The sequence below is a fragment of the Prionailurus viverrinus genome, chromosome X, assembly GCF_022837055.1.
Source record: "Prionailurus viverrinus isolate Anna chromosome X, UM_Priviv_1.0, whole genome shotgun sequence".
NCBI lineage: Eukaryota > Metazoa > Chordata > Mammalia > Carnivora > Felidae > Prionailurus > Prionailurus viverrinus.
In genome coordinates, this window is record NC_062579.1 from 30333657 (window position 1) to 30358890 (window position 25234).

The 25234-nt window shown below is 41.9% G+C and overlaps 1 protein-coding gene across 2 annotated transcripts in view; it reads right to left on the reverse strand.

The window, feature by feature from the left end:
- The window catches only part of SRPX (sushi repeat containing protein X-linked), a 111494-nt gene that overhangs the window by 15101 nt on the left and 71159 nt on the right, over window positions 1-25234 (reverse strand). For both annotated transcript variants that reach the window (XM_047843436.1, XM_047843435.1), the window contains 4 exons: window positions 24686-24807; window positions 23777-23956; window positions 22084-22217; window positions 659-780 (listed from right to left, as the gene is read on the reverse strand). In XM_047843436.1, the coding sequence (XP_047699392.1) occupies window positions 659-780; window positions 22084-22217; window positions 23777-23956; window positions 24686-24807 (558 nt within the window). The remainder of the gene's footprint in view (window positions 1-658; window positions 781-22083; window positions 22218-23776; window positions 23957-24685; window positions 24808-25234) is intronic.

Consider the following 25234-nt stretch of genomic DNA (forward strand, 5'->3'; position numbering starts at 1 on the left):
ATTATAGACTATAAACAAAGCACCCTCCCTTGCGTTGTGAGAAAAAGGATGGGTGAGGAAGCAAGATTTTGGGTTTTCTTTAGCCCAATTATCCTTTTCAGAGTGGTCAAGAGATGCAAGTAAAAATTGGAGACTGTTCTGAAATTACCTTTTGGCTGTTGAATTCTGCTTTTTGTAACACACCATTACACAGAGCCTGGGCACCATGATTCTAGCTTTGTAAGTATTACCAAAATAAAATCTAGCTGTTAAAATGGGGGTATGGGCAAGTGCCTGGAAGCATGGAGGGAAAAGAGAAGAAGCCTGGAAAGGTTAATTGGATGCCTGCTTTCCTAATAACACAAAGGATTGCATAGGTCCGTTTTTTCAGGCTCTTCCCTTTCCATCCCACCCCCCCCACCCCCCAAGCAGAAAGAAAGAAAAAACAAAGACACCTGGTTAAAAGGGACAAGAAGAGAACACTGGAAATTACCCACGGCATGATATATTTGGACAAGCAGCACCATGCCAATTAGCATGGTTATAGAGCTCTCAGGCTAAAAGCAATTAAACACTGAAGGTTACTTGGAATCAATACCAAATAGCAAGAAATCAGGGAACCTGATCTAAAAAAAGTACCTTCATAGGGATACAATTTAAGGAGAGAACTTCCGCCTACCTGAGCTGCAGAGCTAGGGCTGGAGGCATAATCTTTGCTCCTATCCTGCCGATGAGGGTCGGGAACACACCTACCAGCTCGACCACGGTGATGTGTCGAAGATCCAGGCCACACTGTGCTTGCTGGAAAAAAAAAAAACCCAACAGGAAAGGCATGAGCAAACTCAAGAAAGAGACTCCCATGTCAAACTACAGACTGACAGAACCAGCACCGTTCTGTTTTGGGAAGTTGATTTGCCTACTCCAATGGTCTTGAAAACAGGTGAGAAATGTTGGTTCAACTAGTGGTTACAAAACCTATAAATACTCTCCTAGAGAAATCATTCAGAAATGGCTTGGCCATAAGATTTTGAAAATGTAAGCAAGATGGCAATCTGCGTATTTCCAGGTGTGGTGTGAATTTGCATGAGCCTAATATCCCAGGAAGTATCCAAAACCAGCCCCAGAGAATTCTTATTTGTATTTTCAAGGAGAGAAGAATACTTCCAGAGTCCCCTTATCTGCCTTGCTCCCCCCACCATCCATGCCCTTGCCCTAAACTCCTCATGCCCAAACACAGAAAGAAAACACACAGTAATAAAAGGTTTCAATCTTCATCTGGTGCCTTAGTTTTTACATCTAGTGACCTGATTTTTATGTCTGCTTCTCATAGGACACCCTTTGATCACTGGATTCTAGAGGTGGAGGGTAAGGGGTGGGGGCTTGCAATCCTGGGTCCCAAGGAACCATAACAATTGGAGAGATGGTTACTGGTGAACCACACCTCCTACAGCACAGGACAGATGGCAGACTGAAAGACACCTGTGGCCTTTCTGAGAAAAAGAACCAACTGCTTGTCCAGGAGGTTTGGCCTAAAGGGCAGGCTTCTGGTTTGGCATCTAAGGGCCTACATCTGAGGCCCTACAGAGGGACTCTCAGGGAATGGACACTAGTGGGTGCAATCTTTGTGCTCTCCCTCTGCCTCATTCCACCTCACTGGGATCTTCCGGAAAGGAGCGTATTCCCTTGTCTGGTAACCTGACTTTTATGGCTGCTGCCGGGGCAAACCTCTATAACACCCAGCTGTGGTGTCTAGTGAGGCTCGCACTAGCAGTCCCACAGGACCAGAGCCAAAGGAGAGAGGGTTCTTAAACAGCCAGCACCCTCAGGGCACAGCAAGAGGTAACAGATCCAGGAGCTCAGTCATTCTGTGGAAGAGGCCTGTGAGTTTATGATCATAGCTGCAGCCTGAAGGGTGGGCTTCCAAATAAATATGCCTCTAAGGGCAGGCTGTCAACCTTTCCAGAGAACTTGGAGGGCAGGCCCTGTCTCTTCACGCTCTCCCTCTCCCACATTCCAGAGTGACAGCATCTCTTGGAGGAGAGCTCTGTAAGTATGCAGTGCCCCAGTTCTCATGTTGGTGCCCTGGTTTTTATCGCTGCTACTCACAGGATGCCCCTTGATGGCCTGGCTCTGGTGGCTGGGAAGGCTTACATTCCTGGGTCCTAGGGAACTGTGACAATCAGACAGTTCTTGGCAGGTTATCGCCCCCAGGGTACTTCACGGGCAGCAGACTGAAGTACAACCCCAGGATTTCTATGAAAGAAGCCCATCTGTCTGGGATCTTTGGCTAAAGGGGTAGATTCAGGTTTGGCACACATCTAGAGCCCTAAAGGGATGCTCTAGAACATAGGCCAGTACACACCATCTTTGCGCTCTCACGTGCGCCCCCCCCCCCCTTTCTCTCTCTTGGTTTTCTCTGCTATGCCCAGGCAGGGGAACTCCTTGCCCCACTCACTATGGATGAAGGCTCACAGCCACTCCTGAACAGAAAGCCTGTTTGGGAAACTTTGGGAGTTGCCCTAAGTGACCCTCCTAGTCTTGCCCAGGCAGGAGCATGAGTCATGGCCCCACCAGCTATGGAGTATGACTTCTAGCCCCGTCTAATAGGGAAGATTGGTAAGAATGCCAGGACACTACATAACCCAGCAACTCCAGAGCTGGGAGGTGGATGGTAAGAGCCGACTGTCCCCAGAACACACACAGTAGCCCTGTTCAGCCATGGAGCTTGAAGCTTGCGTCAGCTTGAGTCAAGACCAAAAATAAAGAGCATTAGTGGCCGCAGAGCTGCTGTTCCCACTGCACCCAAGCAGGGAAACTAGTGCATAGCCCACTGATTTGTAGCCCCACTTATTGCTGAATACAGTCTTCAGACTGCCCAACCAGGGAACCTTACCGCAGCTTAAGGGATGTTGCATAGCCTAGTTAACAACCCTGCTTAGAGTGGCACTTGAACAGAGAGCGCTGCCCATGGCTTTCCCTGTCTACAGAGCAAAACTGGTAGCCTCACCTGACTGCGATATTCAGTGCACACTCTTTTCTGATTCAGGTCCACAGTGAGCTGTGCAAGCCCTGGGTTCTGTCCTGTTGCCCCACCAGAACAGCGAAGATAACTCATAGCCCCCCACTGCCGAGTATAGTATCTGGTCCTAACTAATAAGCCTGACCAGGGATTCCAAGCAATGGTGAAGTCCATCCTACAGCTTCACTTGGACAGGGAACCCAGCCAGCAGACTTTTCCCAATATTCTCAGCAGTGGCGCACACACCCCACCCCCAGCCACTGACCCTAGAACTTGAACAGTTGCCTTGCCCCAAAATAGACCCTAACAACGGGCCCCACCTGCCCAAGGACATTATCAGCAGACATGTCCAAAAAACCAAAACTGGGCTTATTGCTAAGGAATGGTCTCAGCCACAGTGAACCTGCAAAGTCTGGAAGAGAACACTTACTTAAATGTATAGATCCCAACATAAGAAATCAAGGATTGTGAAGAACCACCAAAGGAAACCAATAAAGGACACCACCAAAGGGAATAAAACTCTAATAACTGATCCTAAGGATATGGAAATCTATGAACTGTCAGAGAATTCAGAATAATTTTCTGAAAGTGTAGTGAACTACAAGAATGCCCAGGACATGATGGCTTCACGGGTGAAGCTTTAAAGAAGAATTAAAACCAATCCATCTCAGACTCTTCCAAAAAACTGAAAAGGAAGGAATACTTCCAATTTCATTTTATTAGGCCACCATTACTCTGATACCAAAGCCAGAAAAAGATACTACCAGAAAACTACAGACCAACATCCCTGATGAATACAAATGCAAAAATATTCAATAAAATATTATCAAACTAAATTTTTTTTTAATTTTTTTTTCAACGTTTATTTATTTTTGGGACAGAGAGAGACAGAGCATGAACGGGGGAGGGGCAGAGAGAGAGGGAGACACAGAATCGGAAACAGGCTCCAGGCTCTGAACCATCAGCCCAGAGCCTGACGCGGGGCTCGAACTCACGGACCGCGAGATCGTGACCTGGCTGAAGTCGGACGCTAAACCGACTGCGCCACCCAGGCGCCCCTTATCAAACTAAATTAAGCAGCACATTGGAAGCATAATTAGGACAGCAATGCATGAACAAGGTAAGAATTCAACAAAGATCAAGTGGGATTTATTCCTGAGATGCAAGAATTTTCAACTTATGTGAATCAACCAATGTAATACATCAGATGAAAAGAAGAAAGTCAATAGATGCAGAAAAATGGATAAAATTTAACATCTGCTCATGATAAAAACTCCTAACAAATTAGGTATAGAATGAATGTACCACAACATAATAAAGCCCAAATCTGATTTCATACCAAATGGTTAAATGTTGAAAGCTTTTTTCCTGATAACAAAGAAAACAAAGGTGCCTGTTCTCACTACTCCTATTCAACCGGTACTGGAAGAACTTACTAGAGCTATCAGGCAATAGAAAGAAAGAAAAGGCATCAGAATTGGAAAGGAAGTAAAATTTTCTCTGTTTGAAGGTGACATGACCTTATATATAAGAAATCCTAAAGACTCCACCAGAAAAATGTTAGATATAATCAATGTAATCAATAAAGTTACAATATAGAAAATTAACTTAGAAAATTCACAGCATTTCCATAAACTAACAATGAATTATCTGAAAAAGAACTAAAACAACCCCATTTACAATAGCATCAAAAACAGTAAAACACATAGGAATAAATAACCAAGGAGGTAAAAGATCTCTACCCAGAACGTATTTTCATCAAGGCAATGATGAAAGAAATAAAACACAATTAAATGTTTAAATGTGCATACTACCAAAAGCCATCTATAGATTCAATGCAATCACTATCAAAATTGCAATGGCATTGTTTTAACAGAAGTAGAAAAAAAATCCTAAAACTTCTATAGTATCACAAAAGACCCCAAATATCCAAAGCAATCCTGAGAAAGAGGAACAAATCGGGAAGTATTAACACTTCTTGATTTCAAGCTATACTACAAAGCAGCTGCAGAATCAAAACAGGATGGTTCTGCTATAAAAACAGACATGTAGGGGCGCCTGGGTGGCTCAGTCGGTTGGGTGTCTGACTTCAGCTCAGGTCATGATCTCACAGCTCCTGGGTTTGAGCCCCGCATCAGGCTCTGTGCTGATGGCTCGTGGCCTGGTGCCTGCTTTGGATTCTGTGTCTCCTTCTCTCTCTGCCTCTCCCCTGCTCATACTATCTCTCTCTCTCTCTCTCTGTCTCTCTCTCTCTCTCTCTCCTAAAAATAAACCTTAAAAAATTAAAAAAAAAAAATAAAAACAGACATGTAGATCAATGAAACAGACTCAAGTGCCCAGAAGTAAACCCAAGTATATATAGTCAACTAATATTTGACAAGGGATGCAAGAATACTCAATGGAGAAAAGACAGTCTCATCAATCAATGGTGCAGGGGAAAATTGAATATTCATATGTAAAAGAATGAAATTAGACCCTTATCTTATACCACTTGCAAAACTTAACTTGGCATGGATTAAAGACTTAAACATAAGACCTGAAACCATGAAATTCCTAGAAGGAAAATTAAGGAAAAGGCTCCTTGACATGGATCTTGGCATTGACTTTTTGGATATGCACTTAAAGCACAAGCAACAGAATAAAAAACAAGTAGGACTGCACCAGACTAAAAAGGTTCTGCACAGCAATAGAAACAGTAAAAAAAAAAAAGGGAAAAGACAATCTACAGACTGGGAAAAATATTTGTAAGCCATATACCTAAGGGGTTACAATCCAACATATATAAAGAACTCCTACAACTCAGTAGCAAAACCAAACCGAAACAACTCAAAAAACCCACAATCTCATCAAAAATGGGAAATATTCGAATAGAAATTTCTACAAAAAAGACACGCGAAAGGTCAAAAAAGTACACAAAACGATGCTCAACATCAGTAATTATCAGGGAAATGCAAATCTAAACCATAATGAGATATCCTCACTCCTGTCAGAATGCCATAACAAATCCTGGTATGATGTGAAGAAAAGAGAATCCTTGTGCACTGTTGGGAATGTAAATTGGTGCAGTCACCATGGAAAATAGTATGGAGATTACCCCCCAAATTAAAAATAGAACCTCCATATGATACAGCAATTCTACTTCTAGATATTTATCCAAAGAAAACAAAAACACTAACTTGAAAGGTGTTCAGTGCAGAATTATTCACAGTAGCCAAGATACAGAAACAACCTCAATGTCCACTGGTGGATGAATGGATAAACAAAATGGGAGATACACAGACAATGAAAGATTATTCGGCCAAAAAGAATGAAACCTTCCCATTTGCAACACCACAAATGGACCCTGAATAATCTAGGGCATTGTCCTAGATAAAATAGAGAAAGACAAATACTGTACAATCTGATTTCTATGTGAAATGCAAGAAAGAAAGAAAGAAAGAAAGAAAGAAAGAAAGAAAGAAAGAAAGAAAAAAAAAAAGAAAACTGACAGAAAAATCTATTATCAAATTCAAATTTGTGGTTATCAGGGGTGAGAGTTGGGGGGAGGGGGAATTGGAGAAATGTGGTCAAAAGGTGGAAATTTCCAGTTACAAGATAAATACATGCTAGAGATGTAACCTGCAACATGATAAGTATAGTTAGCACCTGCTGTACGATATATAAGAAAGTTGAGAGTAAAACCTAAGCATTCAAATCACAAGGAAAAATTTGTTCTTTTTTTGCTTTCCATTCTATTATATATTTATTTAATTTATACTGAGAGAGTGAGCATGCATGAGCAGGGGAGGGGGGAGAGGGGTGGGGGGGGAGAGAGAGAGAGAGAGAGAGAGAGAGAGAGAGAATGAGAATCTCAAGCAGGCTCCACGATCACCACATACCCTGACGCGGGGGTCCATTCAACATCCCTGGGATCATGACCTGAGCTGAAATCAAGAGTCGGGATGCTCTACTGACTGAGCCACTCACCCAACCCTCCATTTTTTATTCATGAGCTGATGGAGGCTAACTAAACTTACTGTGGTGGTCATTTCACAATATATGTAAGTCAAACGATTTTGCTGTACATCTTAACTCATACAAGGATGTAGGTCAATTATATGTAACTATAACTAGGGGGAAAAGATCCAGAGAAAAGAGAATGTGACATTGGCATACAGTGGATTCTCAAGGAGTAAATTAAATTTAAAACACTCAATGAAATGATGGAGATATGTAATGTACCTTATAAGCAGTTCAAAGTAATAGTCATAAAGGTGCTTACTGAACTTGGGAGAAAAATGAATGAACACAGTGAGAACTTCAACCCACAGCTAAAAAATAGAATACAATATTAGAGAAGTCACAGTGCTAAAGAATACGCTAAATGAACCGAAAGACACATCAGAGTGGTTCAATAACAGACTAGATGCAGAAGGATCAGGGAGCTCACACACAAAGCAGTGGGACACAATTACAGCAATAAAAACAAAAACGAATGGAAATAGTGAAGATAGCTTAACTCACTTGTGGGATGTCAATTGGAGAAACATTCACCTTGAAGGAGTCCTGGAAGTGAGAAGAGAAACAGAAAGGGGCAGAAAACTTATTGATGAACTAATGGCTAACAACTTCTCTAACCCAAGTAAGGAAGCAGACAACTATCCAGATATAGGAAGCACAGGGAGTCTAAGAGAAACCCAAAGAGACCCACATATCAAGACACAGCATAATTAAAAATTCAAATGTTAAAGTCAAGGAGAGACTCTTAAGGCAGCAAAAGAAAAACATCTTGTTAAGTGCAAGGGAGTCCCCAAGAGCCCCCTTCAGATTTTTCAGCAGAAACTTTTCAGGACAGAGGGAGTGGCAAAACACATTCCAAGTGCTGCAGGAAAAAAAAAAAAAACTTCCAACCAAGAATACTCTACCCAGTAAAAGTTTTCGTGCAGAATTTAAAGAGAGATTAAGATTTTTACAGATGAACAAAAGTTAAAGAGCTCATCACCACTAAACTAGCCTTAAAAAAACTATTAAAGGGGACTTCTTTGAGTTGAAATGAAAGGGCACTAATTCATAACAAAAAAAACATATAAAAGACTCACTGGTAAAGATAAATATATAGTAAAGGTAGTGGATTGATCACATAAAGCTGGTATCAAAGTTAAAAGAGTACTAAAAATAACTTTAACTACAATAATTAGTTAAGGGATACATAAGATAAAAAGATGTGCATTATGACATCAAAAACATAAAATGAAGGAAAGAGAGAAGAAATGCAGAGCTTTAGAATGGATTCAAACTTAAGGTCTAATCACCTTAAAATAGACTGTTAAAAGTTATGTGTAAGCCTCATGGTAGCCACAAAGCAAAAACCTATGGTAGAAACATAATATAATGAGGGGCGCCTGGGTGGCTCAGTCGGTGAAGCGGCCCACTTCGGCTCAGGTCGTGATCTCGCAGTCCGTGAGTTCAAGCCCCACGTCGGGCTCTGTGCTGACAGCTCAGAGCCTGGAGCCTGTTTCAGATTCTGTGTCTCCCTCTCCCTGACCCTCCCCGGTTCATGCTCTGTCTCTCTCTGTCTCAAGAATAAATAAAGGTTAAAAAAAATTTTTTTAAAAAGAAACATAATATAATGAGAAAGGAATCTAAGCATACTACTAAAGTCATCAAACTACAAATAAAAGAGTGAGAGATGAAGTAAGGAAACCCAGGTAGTACAAAATAGCCAGAAATTTGGGCGCCTGGGTGGCTCAGTTGATTAAGCGTCCAGCTTTGGCTCAGGTCATGATCTCATCATGGTGTGTGAGTTTGAACTCCACATCCGGCTCTATGCTGACAGTGCAGAGCCTGCGTCAGATCCTCTGTCTCTATCTCTCTCTCTGCCCCTCAAGCTCATGCTCTCCCTCTCTCTTTAAAAAATATTTTAAAAAACATAGCCATAAATTAAGAAAATGACAATAAGTTCATATCTGTCAATAACGACTTTCAAGGTAAATGTATTAAATTCTCCCATCAGGGGCACCTGCGTGGCTCAGTCAGTTGAGCATCTGACTTCGGCTCAGGTCATGATCTCACGGTTTGTGAGTTCAAGCCCTGTGTGAGGCTCTGTGCTGACAGCTCAGAGCCTGGAGCCTGCTTCAGAGTCTGTGTCTCCCTCTCTGCTCCTCCCCTGCTCACACTCTTGTCTCTCTCACTCTCAAAAATAAACATTAAAAAAATTAAAAACAATTCTCCCATCAGAAGACATAAAGTAGCTGAATGTATGTATATATAAAAAAACAAGGGGTGTCTGGGTGGCTAAGTTGGTTAAGTGTCCACTTTTGGCTCAGGTCATGATCTCACAGTTCGTGAGTTCAAGCCCCATGTCAGGCTCTGTGCTGATAGTCCAGAGCCTGGAGCCTGCTTTGGATTCTGTGTCTCCTCTCTCTCTGCCCCTACCCCACTCATGCTTGCTCGCTCTCTCAAAGACAAACATTAAAAAATTTTAAAAAAAGAAAAAACAACCAAGACTCATATATATGTTTCCTATAAGACACTCGCTTCAGATGTAAGGACACACACAGACTGAAAGTAAACGGTTAAGAAAACATACTCCTTACAAATGGTAACCAAAAGAGAGCTGGGGTAACTACCGTTACATCAGACAAAACTGACTTTAAAACAAAGACTCTAATAAGAGACAAAGAAGGGTATCATACAGTGAACACAATGATAAAGGGATCAATCCAACAAAAGGATATAACATTTGTGAATCTTTATGGACACAACATAGAAGCAACTAAATATATAAACCAAATGTTAACACACCTAAAGAGAGAAACAGCAGTACAATAATAGGACACTTCTTTTTAAATTTTTTAAGGATTTTTATTTATTTATTTTTGAGAGAGCGAGCAAGCACACAAGCAGGGGAGGGGCAGAGAGAGAGAGAAGGAGACACCGAATCCAAAGCAGGCTCCAGGCTCTGAGCTGTCAGCAAAGAGCCTGACACAGGGCTCGACCCACCAACCATGAGATGATGACCTGAGCCAAAGTTGGATGCTCAACCAACTGGGCCACCCAGGTGCCCCTGGTAATAGGACACTTTAATACTCCACTTACAACAATGCATAGATCATCCAGAGAGAAAATTAATAAGGAGCCACTGGCCTTAAACTACATGTTAGATCAGATGGACTTAACAGATATATATAGAACATTCCATACAAAAGCAACTGAATACATTCTTCTCAAGGACACATGGAACATTCTCCAGGATAGATCATATGTTAGGCCATAAAACATTTAATGCATTTAAGAAGACTGAAATCGTATCAAATATTTTTTCAGACCACAGTGGTATGAAACTAGAAATCAATTATAAGAAAACTGGAAAATTCACAAATATTGAAGATTAAACAGTAGGCCACTGAACAAGGAATGGTCAGCAAGTCAAAAGAGCAATCTGAAAAAATACCCTGAGACAAATGAAAATGGAAATACAATGTACCAGAAACTATGTGATGCAGCTAAAAGCAATCCTCTCAGAGAAGTCCAGAGTGATAAATGCTTATCTCAAGAAGCAAGAGAATGCTCAATGAAACAACCTAACTTTACACCTGTAGGATCTAGAAAAAGGAAAAGCCCAAAATTAGAAGAAAAGAAATGAAATAGAGACTAAAAAGCCAATACAAAAGATCAATGAATATAAGAGTTGGTTCCTTGAAGATAAAATTCGCAAACCGTTAGCTAGACTCACAAAGAAAAAAAGAGGACTCAAAATGAGAAATCAAAGAGGAAACATTACAACTGATAACACAGATATACAAAGGATAATAAGAGGCTACTCTGAATAATTACACATCGAGAATCTTGACAACCTAGAAGAGATGGATAAATTCCTAGAGTCATACAACCTTCTACGATTGAATCATGAAGAAATAGAAAATCTAAAGAGACCTATTACTTAGTAAGGATACTGAATTGTTAATCAAAAACCTCCCAACAAACCAAAGACCAGGACCACACAGCTTCACTTGTGAATTCTCCCCAAAATTCAAAGAAAATACAAATCCTTCTCAAGTGCTTCCAAAACAACAACAACAACAACAAAAAACAGAAGAGCAAGTGTTCTGCATAGAAGTTGTTTATGTGACTTGGCATCCATTTCTGCCCAGAGCTGCACATATACAATCATGGGGGCTTAATTGGCTTGTACTCCATATCTGGCCTTGGGATCAGAACTGGCTCTTCTGTTCCTGATGCCAGGAGGGATTAATGTGCCTCATCTTCCTCCTTGAGTCAGACCAGGCTGGCCTCCTGGAATGGATCAGGGAGGGAAGAGGTATATGCAGATTCCCAGACTCCTAAGATTGTGAGGTATGATAAGAGAAACAGAAAAAAAAAAAAAACAAACCCAGCTCGCTCGGGACTGTGCTTGGACAAACTTAACGACTAACCATAAATGACACACAGGTAGTGTATATATTGCCCTGGCAGGAAGAGCTGGTTGGAAGTCTCACCTGAGGGGAGGACGCTTCACCCAGGACCGTCAGCTGGGACTCCAGTCAGGCTGTTCAGCAGGGCTTCCCCAGCCAGAAGGTTGGATGTTGTAAGTACCTGATTCGATATGTCAAGCCTTCTTTGTTCTTCTCTGTACCTCTCTCCCTCTTTAAGTTTACTATAATTGTTTATTTCCTTACATTCCTTTTCCCTTATAATTAATAAATTCTTCCTCCACAAAACTGGAAGAGCAGCTATCATGAATTCCGATTATTTAGAACAGGAGGGAACATTTCTAAACTTATTTTATGAGGCTAGCATTTCCCTTACACCAAAATCAGATAAGGCCACCATAGGAAAAAAATTACAGGCCAATATCCCTGATGAACATAGATTCAAAAATCCTCATCAAAACATTAGCGAACCTATAATGTATTGTATTTCAACAATACATTAAAAGAATCATATGCCAACATCAAGTGGCATTTATTTCAGAGATACAAAGATGGTTCAACATCTGCCAATCAATGTGATATGTTAACAAAATGAAGGATAAAAATTATATGATCCTCTCAATAGATACAGAGAAAGCATTTGACAAAATTCAATATCCATTTACGATAAAAACTCTCAGCAGAGTGGTTATAGGGGAAACAAATAAAATAGTAAATGCCATATATGACAAGCCTACATTGAACATCACACTCAATGGTGAAAAGCTGAGAGCTTTTCCTCTAAGATCAGGAACAAGACAAGGATGCCCGTTCTCACCACTTTCATCAACATAGTACTCGAAGTCCTTCCCAGAGCAATTAGACAAGAAAAAGAAATAAAAGCCACCCAAATTAGAAAGGAAGTAAAACTTACTATTTGCAGATGACACATATGGAAAATCCTAGACTCCACCAAAATACTGTTAGAATAAATGAATTCAGTAAAGTTAAAGGATATAAAATCAACATATAAAAATCTTTTGCCTTTTTGTACACTAATAGCAAACTATCAGAGAGAGAAATTAAGAAAATGATCCCAATTGTTTTCCAAGGAATAAATTTAGGAATAAATTTAACCAAGGAAGTTAAAACCTGTACACTGAAAACCATAAGACATTGATGAAAGAAACTGAAAAAGACACACAAATAGAAATATATTCCATCTTCAAGAACTGGAAGAATTAATACTGTTAACATGTCCATACTATCCAAAGCAATCTGCAGATTCAGTGAAATCTCTATCAGAATTCAAAAGCCATTTTTCATAGAAATATATCAAACAATGCTAACATTTGTACAAAATTACAAAAGATCCTGAAAACCGAAAGCAATTTTGAGAACCAAGCTGGAGGCATCACGATTCCTGGTTTTAAACTATATTACAAAGCTATAGTAAACAAAACAGTATGGTATTGGCATAAAAACACATAGATCAATGGAACAGAATATAGATCCCAAAATAACCTCATACATATACGGTCTAATTTATGACAAAGGAGCCAAGAGTATAAAATAGGGAAAGGAAAGGATGGTCTCTTCAATAAATGGTCTTGGGAAAACTGGACTACTATCTTATACCATATACAAAAATAAAATCAATTGGGTTAAACACTTAATATAAAACCTGAAACCATAAATATCCTAGGGCTAAAAAAAAAAAGGCAATAAGCTCCTTGACATAGATTTTGGTGATAATAGTCTGAATTTGACATCAAAAGAAAGGCAAAAGGTTTTCAGGAAGATGGCAGAATAGGAGGATCCTAGGCTCACCGAATCCCATGTATATACCTAGATAACACCTAGATCAGTGAAAACAACCAGAAAATGACCCAGAGACTGGCACAACAGGCTCTCCACAGCTAAATATAGGAAAGAGGCCACAGCAAAGAGGCTAGGAAGGGTAGAGATGCAATCAGGAGACAAACTGACTGGTGGGACTGTCCATGGGAAGGAGGAATGCTGTGGGTGTGGAAAGGGGAGAGTAACAGACCCCACAACAGGTACTCCAGGCATGGGGGACCAGCACTGGGAAGATGAGTCCCCAGAATATTTGGTTTGAAAAGCACAGGGGTCAACTCTGTGAATCCGTATAGTGGGGCTCAACACATGGAACTTTGAAACAGTGGGCTCAGATGTGAAGGCTACAGGAAACTGAGTCACCACCCTTAAAAAGGCAGCACAACAGGGGAGCCTGGGTGGCTCAGTTGGTTAAGCTTCTGACTTCGGCTCAGGTCATGATCTTGAGGTTCATGAGTTAGAGTTTGAGTCCTGCATCGGGCTTTGTGCTGACAGCTCAGAACCTGGAGCCTGCTTCAGATTCTGTGTCTCCCTACTTCTGCCCCTCCTCCCCCCCCCCCAAGAATAAATTAACATTAAAAAAATTTTTTTTAAAGCGCAACAAAAGCCCTGCTGAGATACAGCAGAAAAGCAGCAGTTTGAAAAATGCCTGGGGTATACAGGGAAAAGATTTGTTTCCTAAGCTCAGCGCATGTGCTGGAGGGGCAGGGATTTTTGACTTCTCCAAGACCAAAAGAGTTGGAGGGCCCCATTTCCCACCCAAGCCCTCCAGCCCAGATACACCGACACCTGCAGGAACCAGTGCAGCACTAACACTCTTCATCTATCTTGCTATCTTGCCCTGGCACCTTGCTGGCACTGTGCAACTCCCTTCTGCCCTGATATTCTCCTGTGGCCCCACCCCCTCCAACACACCCTTAGCAGGAGTCCATCCAAAGTGGTGCCCCAAGTACAGCAGTGTGCAAACAACCCCAACAGGGGCAAGCACCATGTCAAAGTGTCTCCTGCCCCAGGGAGAGGGGAAGAAAACCCCACACACCAGTTTAACTTCAGCTCCAGCAGTAGGCTGGGAGCAGACATCTTGTCTGACTACAGGCACCGCCCACCAATGAAAACTTCTCAGGGTACAACACAGAGAGAGCACCCTGCAGTTCGGTGCTCCTGCAGTTCTGGCAAATGTCTGGTCTGACCCAACTCAGGTCCAAGGCAGCCCTGGACTGGCTCACTAAAAACACAGGGACCGAGTCCTGTCCACAAAGGGCAAACAGGTTCTGGTGAACACGGTACATTGCACTGCAGGGCACTAAAGGAAGAGAAGGAAATATATCCCTCTTTTGTAACACATAGAGAGGCAAAATGAGGAGACAGTGGAATATGTCCTAAATGAAAGAACAGGAAAACAAAAGCATAGCAAGAGCGCTAAAATAAATGGAGAGAAGTATTATGTCTGACAGAGAATTTAAAGTAATGGTCATAAAGATACTCACCTGGACTTGAAAAAGGAGTGGAGAACCTCAGTGAGACCCTCAATAAAGAGAGAGAAAACATAAAAAAGAACCAATCAGAGATGAACTTAACTGGAACTAACGATATTCTACATGGAATAAATAGTAGACTAGAGGAATCAGAAGAGCAGATCATCGACCTGGAGGACACAGTAATGAAAAGCAATCAAGCTGAATAGAGAGAAAAGAACAGTAAAAAACGAAAATAGATTAAGGGAACTCAGTTACATCATCAAGCATAATAACATTTGCATTACAGGGATTCCAGGGAAAGAGGAGAGAGAAAAGGGGGCAGAAAAATTATTTGAAAGAATAATAGCTGAAAACATCCTGAATCTGGGAAAGGCAACAGAATCCAGGTCCAGGAGGCACAGAGAATCCCCAGCAAAATCAACCCAAGAAAGTCCACAAGAAACAGAGTAATTAAAATGACAAAAAGCAGCAAAAACAGTTACACACAAGGGAAACCCCATAAGGTTATCAGCTGATTTTTTAGCAGAATGCTTGCAGGCCAGAAGGGAGTGGCACAATATATTCAAAGTGCTAAAAGTGAAAAACCTACAACCAAGAATGCTCTATCCAGCAAGGCTATCATTCAGCATAGAAGGAGAGATAAAGAGGTTCCTGGACAAACAAAAGTCAAAGGAATTCGTCACCACCAAACTAGCCTTACAAGAAATGCTAAAGGGGATTCTTTGAGTGGAAAAAGGAAAGACCATAATCAAGAATAAGAAAAGTATGAAGCAAAAAAGTAGTAAAAATAATTATATCTATAAAAATCAGTCAAAGGGGGCACCTGGGTGGCTCAGTTGGTTAAGCGTCTGACTCTTGGTTTCAGCTCAGGTCATGATCTCACAGTTCATGAGTTTGAGCCCTGCATCGGGCTCTGTACTGACAGTGTGGAGCCTGCTTGGGATTCTCTCTGTCCCTTTCTCTCTGCTCTGCTGCTCTGTGTCTCCCTCAAAAAATAAATTTAAAAAATTTGTTTAAATCAGTCAAGGGATTCACAAAATAAAAGGATGTAAAGTTTGACATCACATACCTAAACCTGGGAGCAGAGAAGAGTAAAAAATTAGTGATTTTAGAATGGTCTCAAACTCAAACATCAACTTAAAATGCATAGAGGTTACATATAAACCCAAAGTAACCACAATTAAAAAAAACAGTACTACATATACAAAAATAAAGGGAAAGGAATCCCAGTCTATCACTAAAGAAAGCCAACTCATGAGAAAAGAGAACAAGGGAAGAAACAGAAGAAAGACAAAAACAACCATGAAACAAGTAACAAAATGGCATAAGTACAAATGTATCAATAACAACTTTGAATGTAAATTGACTAAACACTCTAATCAAAACAGACATATGGTGATGGAATGGATAAAAAAAAAAAAAAAAAAAAACAAGACCCAGCTATATGCTGCCTACAAGAGACTCACTTCAGACCTAAAGACACATGCATATTTTTTTTTAATTTTTTCTTAACATTTATTTATTTTTGAGACAAAGAGAGAGCATGAACAGGGGAGGGTCAGAGAAAGAGGGAGACACAGAATCTGAAACAGGCTTCAGGCTCTAAGCTGTCAGCAGAGAGCCCGACGCGGGGCTCGAACCCACAGACCGCGAGATCATGACCTGAGCCGAAGTCGGACGCTTAACCGACTGAGCCACCCAGGCGCCCCGACACATGCATATTCAAAGTGAAGGGATAGAGGGCCCCTGGGTGGCTCAGTCAGTTAAGCAACTGACTCTTGATTTTGGCTCAGGTCATGATCTCATGGTTCGTGAGTTCGAGCCCCACATCAGGCTCTGTGCTGACAGCGCGGAGCCTGCTTGGGATTCTCTCTCTCTCTCTCTCTCTCTCTCTCTCTCTCTCTGCCCCTCCCTCACTCTCTCTCTCTCAAAAATAAATAAACTTTAAAAAAAAGAAAGTGAAAGGATGAAGAAATATTGATCACGCAGATGGAAGTGAAAAGAAAGCCATGGTATCAATACTTGTATCAGACAAAATAGACATTAAAAACAAAGACTGTAACAAGAGACAAAGATGGGAACTATGTAATTATAAATGGGGAGAAGCCAACAAGAAGATATAACTGTAAATATTTATGCACCCAACATGAAAGCACTCAAATACATAAAGCAGCTAATAGGAAACATAAGGGAAGTAACCAATAGGAATATAATAATGGTAGGGGGCTTTCACATCTCATTAACATCAATGGCCAATTCAATCAAACAGAAAATCAACAAGACAATAGTGGTTTTAAATGACACATTGGACCAGATGAATTTAACAGATATATTCAGAACTTTATATCCCAAAACAGGAGAATACACATTCTTTTCAAGTGCACATGGAACATTCTCCAGAACAGATCTCATGTTTGGCCACAACAAAGTCTCACAAATTCAAAAAGACTGAGGTCATACCATGCATCTTTTCTGACCACAACATTATTAAACTTGAAATCAATTATAAGAAAAGAAAGAATCTGGAAAGAAACAAATACATGGAGGTTAAATGACATGCTACTAAACAATGAATGGCTCAAGGAAGAAATCAAAGAGGAAATCACAATTTAAATGGTGACAAATGAAAATGAAAACACAATGGTCCAAAGTCTTTGTGATGCAGCAAAAGCCATTCCAACAGGGAAGTTTATTAGCAATACAGGCTTACCTCAAGAAGCATGAAAAATCTCAAACAACCTAATCTTACAGAAAAAAAAAACACCCAAAAGGAGTGGGTGGAACCAGAAAAAAACCCACCCAAAACCAGTAGAAGGAAGGAAATAATAAAGATTGGGGCAGAAATAAATGAAATACAACCTAAAAACCCCCAACAGAACAGATCAATGAAACCAGAAGCTCATTTCTTGAGAAGATTAACAAAATTTATAAACCTTTAGCCAGACTAATCAAAAAAAGAAAAAGAGAGCACTCAAAAGCAAAAATCATGGAGGAGAAATAACAACCAACACCACAGAAAAACAAATAATTATTAAGAGAATGTTATGAAAAACTATATGCCAACAAATTGGATAGCCTAGAAGAAATGGATACATTCCTAGAAACATGTAACCTCCTAAAACTGAATCAAGAAGAAATAGAAAACTGGAACAGCCTGATTACCAGCAATGAAATTGAATCAGTAATCAAAAAACTCCCAAGAAACAAGTCCAGAACCAGTTGGCTTCACAGTTGAATCCTATCAAACATTTAAAGAAGAGTTAATACATATTCTTCTCAAAATATTCCAAAAAATAAAAGCGGTGGGAAAGCTTCCAAATTCATTCTATGAGGACAGCATTACCCTGATACCTAAACCGGATAAAGACACCACAAAAGAAGGCCAATATCTTTGATGAACATAGATGCAAAAATTCTCAACGGAGTATTAGCAAACCAAAATCCAAGGATACATTAAAAAAATTATTCACCCTGATCAAGTGGGATTTATTTCTGCAATGCAAAGATGGCTCAATATTCACAAATCAATGTGATACATCAATAAGAGAAAGGATAAAAACCATATGATTATCTCCACAGATCAAGAAAAAGCATTTTGACAAAGCACAACATCCATTCATGATAAAAACCTTCAACAAAGTAGGTTTAGAGGGAATATACTTCAACATTATACAGGCCATATATGAAAATACTGTTTTTCTGTAGTCTAATTTTTTTTTTAAGTAGGCTTCAAGCCTTCAGCATAGAGTCCAATGCAGGGCTTGAACTCATGACCGTGAGATCAAGACCTAAGATGAGATCAAGAGTTGGATGCTTAATCGACTGAGTCCCCCAGGTGCCCCTGGGCCATATATGAAAAACCCACAGCTAACATCATCGTCAATGGTGAAAAACTGAGAGCTTTTGCCTTAAGATGAGGAGTAAGAGGGGGTGCCTAGGTGGCTCAGTCGGTTAAGTGTCCAACTTGGGCTCAGGTCATGATCTCGGTGTCCGTGAGTTCAAGCCCCGTGTCGGGCTCTGTGCTGACAGCTCAGAGACTGGAGCCTGTTTCCGATTCTGTGTCTCCTTCTCTCTCTGCCCCTCCCCAGCTCATGCTGTATCTCTCTCTCTCAAAATAAATAAACATTAAAAAAAATTTTTTTTTAAGATCAGGAATAAGAGAAGTATGTCCACTATCACCACTTTTATTCAACATATACTACTGGAAGTCCTAGCCACAGCAATCAGACAACAAAAAGAAATAAAAGACATCCAAAATTCTCACTATTTGCAGATGACATGATACTATATATAGAAAATCCCAGGGTCGTCTAGGTGGCTCAGTCAGTTGAGCATCTGACTTTAGCTCAGGTCATGATCTCATGGTTCATGGGTTTGAGTCCCGCATCAGGCTCTGTGCTGACAGCTCAGAGCCTAAAGCCTGGAGCCTGCTTCGGATTCTGTGTCTCCTTCTCTCTCTGCCCCTCTCCCACTCACGCTCTGTCTCTCTCAAAAATAAATAAACATTAAAAAAGAGGCAGAGAAAGAAAAGCAAGTTCCAATCCTCTAAGTTGGCCCTTGGCAAGAGCTTCAGGAATGTGGCCCTCAACCATGTGCCCGGAGGTCACATCAGGAACAGCAATGGCAATAGGGAACATGAAAGTAATGTAAGATGAATCTGGCTAAATGGGGAAAGAAAATTTAAACTCCTGAGTCATTACAACACCAAGCATTTTCCTACAGTACCACTGCACTGAAACAACTCTCTATAAGGTAACAGAATTGGTAAAAAGTATAAAAATACATAGATTTATTACTGTAACTGAACCACCTATCTCAATCAAACCTTTCCTTGAAAGCTCTGGTTAAAATGCCAATGTAAATATGTCATGGGGGTCACACATGAGGACCTCGATACCAAATATCTTGTCCAACCGAGACAGGCAAACTGAAGGACTCTACAAAAATCTGCTTTTTGCTCCTCTTCCTGCTTCCATTCTTGCTATTCTCACACCCCCGCTTTACACATATGTTATAATGCAAATAGTGTATGTCCTCCTCCTAAGGGACAAGAAATTAATGACTTCTTTTGAACAGATAACATTTAAGGAAGGACCAGGTGAGAATGACCAGAGGAAGCCATCACAGGCATATTCCAGACCACTAGCGCTAGATATCTCGACGCCAAGATCTCCTGGCTCCAAAGACTAACACTTGGGCCCTCGTCTTTGTTCTGACCGGTTCCTGGATGCCTGAGAGGGCACGTGCACCAGACCACGATCCTCAGTATAAGCCTCAGACCCGGAACAAAGATGGGACACTCTCTCCTTTCCTTTCTGAGTCTCCCAGACGCTCTGTACCTACACGCTTTCTATACCTTCAGTAAACTTCACTTTCACCTCCTGCTGGCTCCTACTTAATTTCTCTCTTGTGTGCAGACTGGGACCCGATTGGCTGGTCCTAAGGGACGCCCTCTCTGGGTCCTTGGACCCTGCCTGCTGGCATCACAACTATTTCATCAGTAATTTAGCAAGTATCCGAAAGGATGAGATAGACTCAGACAGGGGTCAGCAAACAGTTTTTGGTAAAGGGCCAGATAGTAAATATTTTGGGCTTCACGGGGCGGATGGTCTCTGTCCTAACTACATAGCTATGCCACTGGAGTGCAAAAGCAGCCAGACAATGCACAAATGAATGAGGGTGGTGGCGTTCCAATCAAATTTCACTCGCAAAAGCCATAGTTTGCCAACGTAGAGGAAAAGCAAGTTGTCTGGCTTATTCATTTTTCTATGAAACTAAGGAGTCAGGAAATGTATGCTTATGTAATGTAGCCTGCAAGGCCAGCTTCCCACACAGTGGAGCCGTGTAAGCTGGTGATCCCTGAGAGCAAGTCCCTAGCTGGGACAAAAGGTTACAAAGATGGAAGTAAGGTGGTAGGGATTGGGAATAAAGATGTAATGAGTTGAGTTCCTGTCAAAGGAGCCTAAAACATTTTGCACGATTCTTCAGAGTTTACATGAAGCCGTAAAAGTACACGGGGGAAAAGGAAGAAAGACTTATCATTATCATTGCATTAATGCTGATATGAGACGTAAAATTGTAGCTTTTGATTAAACCAAGATTGTTTGAAACACTTAGTCTTATTCACTGTAATAGATGAAATGAAAAAACAAAAACAGAACGAAATATGGCCCTTTGTAGCAACGTGGATGGAACTGGAAAGTGTGATGCTAAGTGAAATATAAGCCATACAGAGAAAGACAGATACCATATGTTTTCACTCTTATGTGGATCCTGAGAAACTCAACAGAAACCCATGGGGGAGGGGAAGGAAAAAAAAAAAGAGGTTAGAGTGGAAGAGAGCCAAAGCATAAGAGACTCTTAAAAACAGAACAAACTGAGGGTTGAGTGGGGGTGGGAGGGAGGAGAGGGTGGGTGATGGGTATTGAGGAGGGCACCTTCTGGGATGAGCACTGGGTGTTGTATGGAAACCATTTTGACAATAAATTTCATATATTGAAAAAAAAAATAAAAAAAATAGATCAAAAACAAAAACAAAAACAAAAACGTGAAGCACCATTGTCCATGACCCAGCATAACATTCTGCCTCTTTAGCTTTCAGTCAGGTTGGCCATTCTTGTTGCATAGCAGCTTCTGGACAACATCTAGCAAGATCTACTTCTATCCTTTTCTGTTTCTGGTTTTTGGTTTGTTTGTTTGTTTTCAGAAGACCCTGCTTGCCTCAGTTTGTAGCTACAAAATTTACATCACGGAGAAAGGCACATTTCTAGAAAAGTGTACCTCAAACTTTCAGTTGCTTAGGAATCACCTGGAGGTCTTGTTAAAATGTAGATTAGACCCAGTAGGTCTGTGATGGGGGAGAATTTGTACCTCTAACAAGCTCCCAAGCGATGCGGATGCTGCTGGTCCACAGACCACACTTTGAGAACCACTGTTCTTAAAGAGAGCCATCGTTCTCTGAGGAACTCTAAGAGACTTGGGGAAGCTCCCTGGAGCAGGATCTGGGGCCTGAGGGCTCCTGGACTCCCCTCATTCCTTTTGGGCAAACAACTGAATGATGACCTCCAGCATAGGCATATCCTGGACAGGTTCAACAAAGACAACTATTCTGGATGGCAGGTGAATGAGGCTTGCTAGTGAAGACAAACCTTATTAGTTGGAAAACAAGTGGGTTAGCTCTGTGAGTTATGCAGGTTATGCCCCAGACCCAGAAATGAATGGAGATAGCTTGAAAGTGCCAGTTCCTGAAGTTTGTGGTAACTAGATGAGGCACTGAATCTGGCCTTTGCTTTTAATGAAATCACTGAGCCCTTCCTGTGAGAGGTCTCCCCCTCACCTTTGCCCTGCTGCAAGGACTCACCTGCAGCATTCCCAACTGCAGCCTGTATAGAAGGTTCCGGGCTGTGGGTGTGGACACAATGAGGAGTCTCCTTTTCTCATAAAACTGGTCCAGAAGTGCCGCTGCTGTTCTGACACCCACGTTGACATTCATGGCTGGAATGAGAAATGGCCAGATGCGTGAGAAAGTCTCTGCTTGTCCTGGCTCAACCTAGCCTGTGATAACCTACAGAAGTGTATGCATCAAGAAGTAAACCCCAAGATAAAATTTCACCTGTAAGTGGTTCATGTGGGAGATGGTCCCAAGAAGCACAGGGTTGGGGAATGGGGAAGTATATCAGTTTTTTTCTTACAGCTATCCCAGAGCACCATAATTGTAGGGGCTTAACCCACCAAATTCTCCTCCAGTCCTGGCAATCAGGAGTTTAAAATCAGTTTCACTGGGCTAAAGTCAAAGGGTTGCCAGGCCTGCATTCCCCCCGGTGCTCTAGGGAAGAACCTGTATCCTTGCCTTTCCCAGCATCTAGAGGCCACCTTCATTTCCAGGCTCATGGCCGTTCTCGCATCTTGGAAGTAAGCAGCGTGCTATCTTCACCTTTCTCTCCTCTCCACCTTCTGCTTCCATCATTTTCTCTGCCTCCCCCTTATAAGGACCCTTGTGACTACATTGGGCCCACCTGGAAAATCCAAGCTACCCTCCCCATCTCAAAATCCTTGATTACCTCTGCAAAGTCCCCTTTATATTCACAGGTCCTAGGTAATGTATTTGGGTAATATATTATTCAGGTAATAGATGCAGGTAATATATTATTACAGGTAATATAGTCACAGGTTCTAGGGATTAGGCTGTGGAACATCTTTGGAGGATGGGCATTACTCTCCCTGCCTCAGGAAGTTATTTGTACCTTAACGTATGAAACTGAAGAACACTGGGCATTTAGCTGATGGTCTACATGTGTCTCTCTCTCACCCAACTCTGAATGGCTGGGGTTTAAAAGGAAGCATAAAGATGACAAAGTACCAGGAAATGCGGGGTGGGGGAAGGAGAAGTGGAGTATATAAATAAAAGCTATGCCCAGAATCTTCTGGCTAGTCCAAATTTCACACCATTATCATTACCCAGCCCAATCTGTGTTCCTTGGTAATAAGAGCGGACATGCATTGAGCCCTTACCCTGTGACAGGCACTGCTCTAGTCCACTGTTCAATGGATGACCTCATTTACTCCTTACGACAACTCAAGTAGTAAGTAAGGTATGGTCTTCCTCATTTGACCTGAGGAGGAAACATCCTGAATGCCCACGGTCTGTGTGACTTTCAAGCCAGTGCTGCAAAGCAGGCATTATACTGTCCATACGCGGTAGTATCCTGGCTTTGCCAAAAAAGACCCTCACATTTGTAGAAGGGAAGGCTAAGGGTACCTAAAGCGGACTTTGCTAATTTGCAAAGTCACTAATGGCGGGCCCTGGGTTCCCACCTCCAGCTTCTTCCTTAGAGGGCATGAGAGAGAAATCAGGAGACGGACAGAGGCAAAGGAGGAAGGTGGATGAGATGAGCTGCCCCAGATTCAGGGACCATTTTCCCTCCTCAGATAAAGAGGGATGGCGCTGAACCTTTCAAAGTGTACAGAATGAAGTCCTCGCTCCCTGTACTGGAATCCAGAACGCAAGGGTCTTCGGGTTCTGCCGCTGGCTGGGTAGAGGGCTGTACTCATACCTGCACAGGTGGGCTCCGTGCCAGACCAGGCCAGGTTGGACTGACAGACTCGGGCAGGACTACCCTGTAGCTCATAGCCACCGATGCAGGAGAACTCACAGGTGGCCCCGTAATTATCACCATCGCTGGAGCACTTCATGTAACCGTTCTCTGGGGCGTTGAGTTTGCCACAGCGGCGGACTGTAGGGACACAAGGCCAGAGGAGGCTCAGTGCTGAGCTACCCTCTACAGAGTAACCAGGGAAGGCAGCAGTCTTGCAGTCAAGCTTCTCTACTGGCCTGTGAATGAGTGAGGGGGCACATATGACTATCTGGCCAGTGGGTGGGCCTTGGAATGTTTACCATTCATACCAATGAGACCACTGAGATCAACTGGTTTAGTCCCTGTGCTATACATGAGGAGGTTGAACCCAAAAGAATAAAGAATAAAGATGGTTAGGAATTAGCTGCCCAAGCCATGAGGCATAAAATAAATCTTAAAAATATTTTTTTCAGGGAGAACAAAGGTTCTGGAACACCAAGAACATGGACTCCTGACGGCCCAAGCTAGGGGGCTCCTAACCTCCTTTATAGAAGGACTTAGAGGCTTTAGCTGGTCACTCAAGCCCGGGGATGAAAAAGTTATCAAAATAAGATTCTTCTGGGACAGCCAGCTGTGGGCTCATGCCAGACTGGCTTACTGCTCCCTCAGACCTCATAAATAATCTGCCAGCACTGCACCTCATCCAGAGTTGTACTCTGAAATTCAGCCATTAAGATGGCCCACTTCCCCTAGCCTCATCATCAGAGGCCAATCCAAAGCTGGCAAGTATCTCCATGGCAGCAGGAGTTCATAAAGGGTTCTTGCTTGAGGGCCTACTTCCCTTTGCTCCTGTAAAGAGAGGAAAAAGCCAATAAGCAGTATTCTTACCTCTTACTTTAACTCGAAATTTGCAAACGCCCTTGTTCTCAGCTCTGTCATAGACTGTGTACTGGATCTTGTGGTCTCCTTCTGGAAAATTTGAGCCTGGTGGGAGGCCTTTTAGAATAACACTTAAAGAAGGGGGAAAAAAACAGAAACACCAAAGATGATCATTAAGGGCCTAACAACAACTAGGCCATTGTGGGCCTAAGGATCAATGATGATCATTACGGGCACGTGTTCAGCACCCACTCTGCCCTGGATGTGGAGATACTGAGGGAGAGCCATTAGGCCAATCTGACTAGAACAAAGATTTCTTGAAGAACAGAACTTCCTGAGCTTTATTCTGCTTTGGAAGAGCAGTTTGAGACCAGAACAAGGAAGTCGCCAATTCCTGGCAAATTTAGATTCATTTTTCTCACTGGGAGGTAGAACAGACGATGGGGCATGCTGAGAACCCAGGGCCCAAGTCTTCTTCCAGGCCCACCTTTGTTCCAGGGGGACCCTTAATTGCCTCACTCTGGAGAGGGTGAGGGAATTTTCTGCGAGGAAAATCAT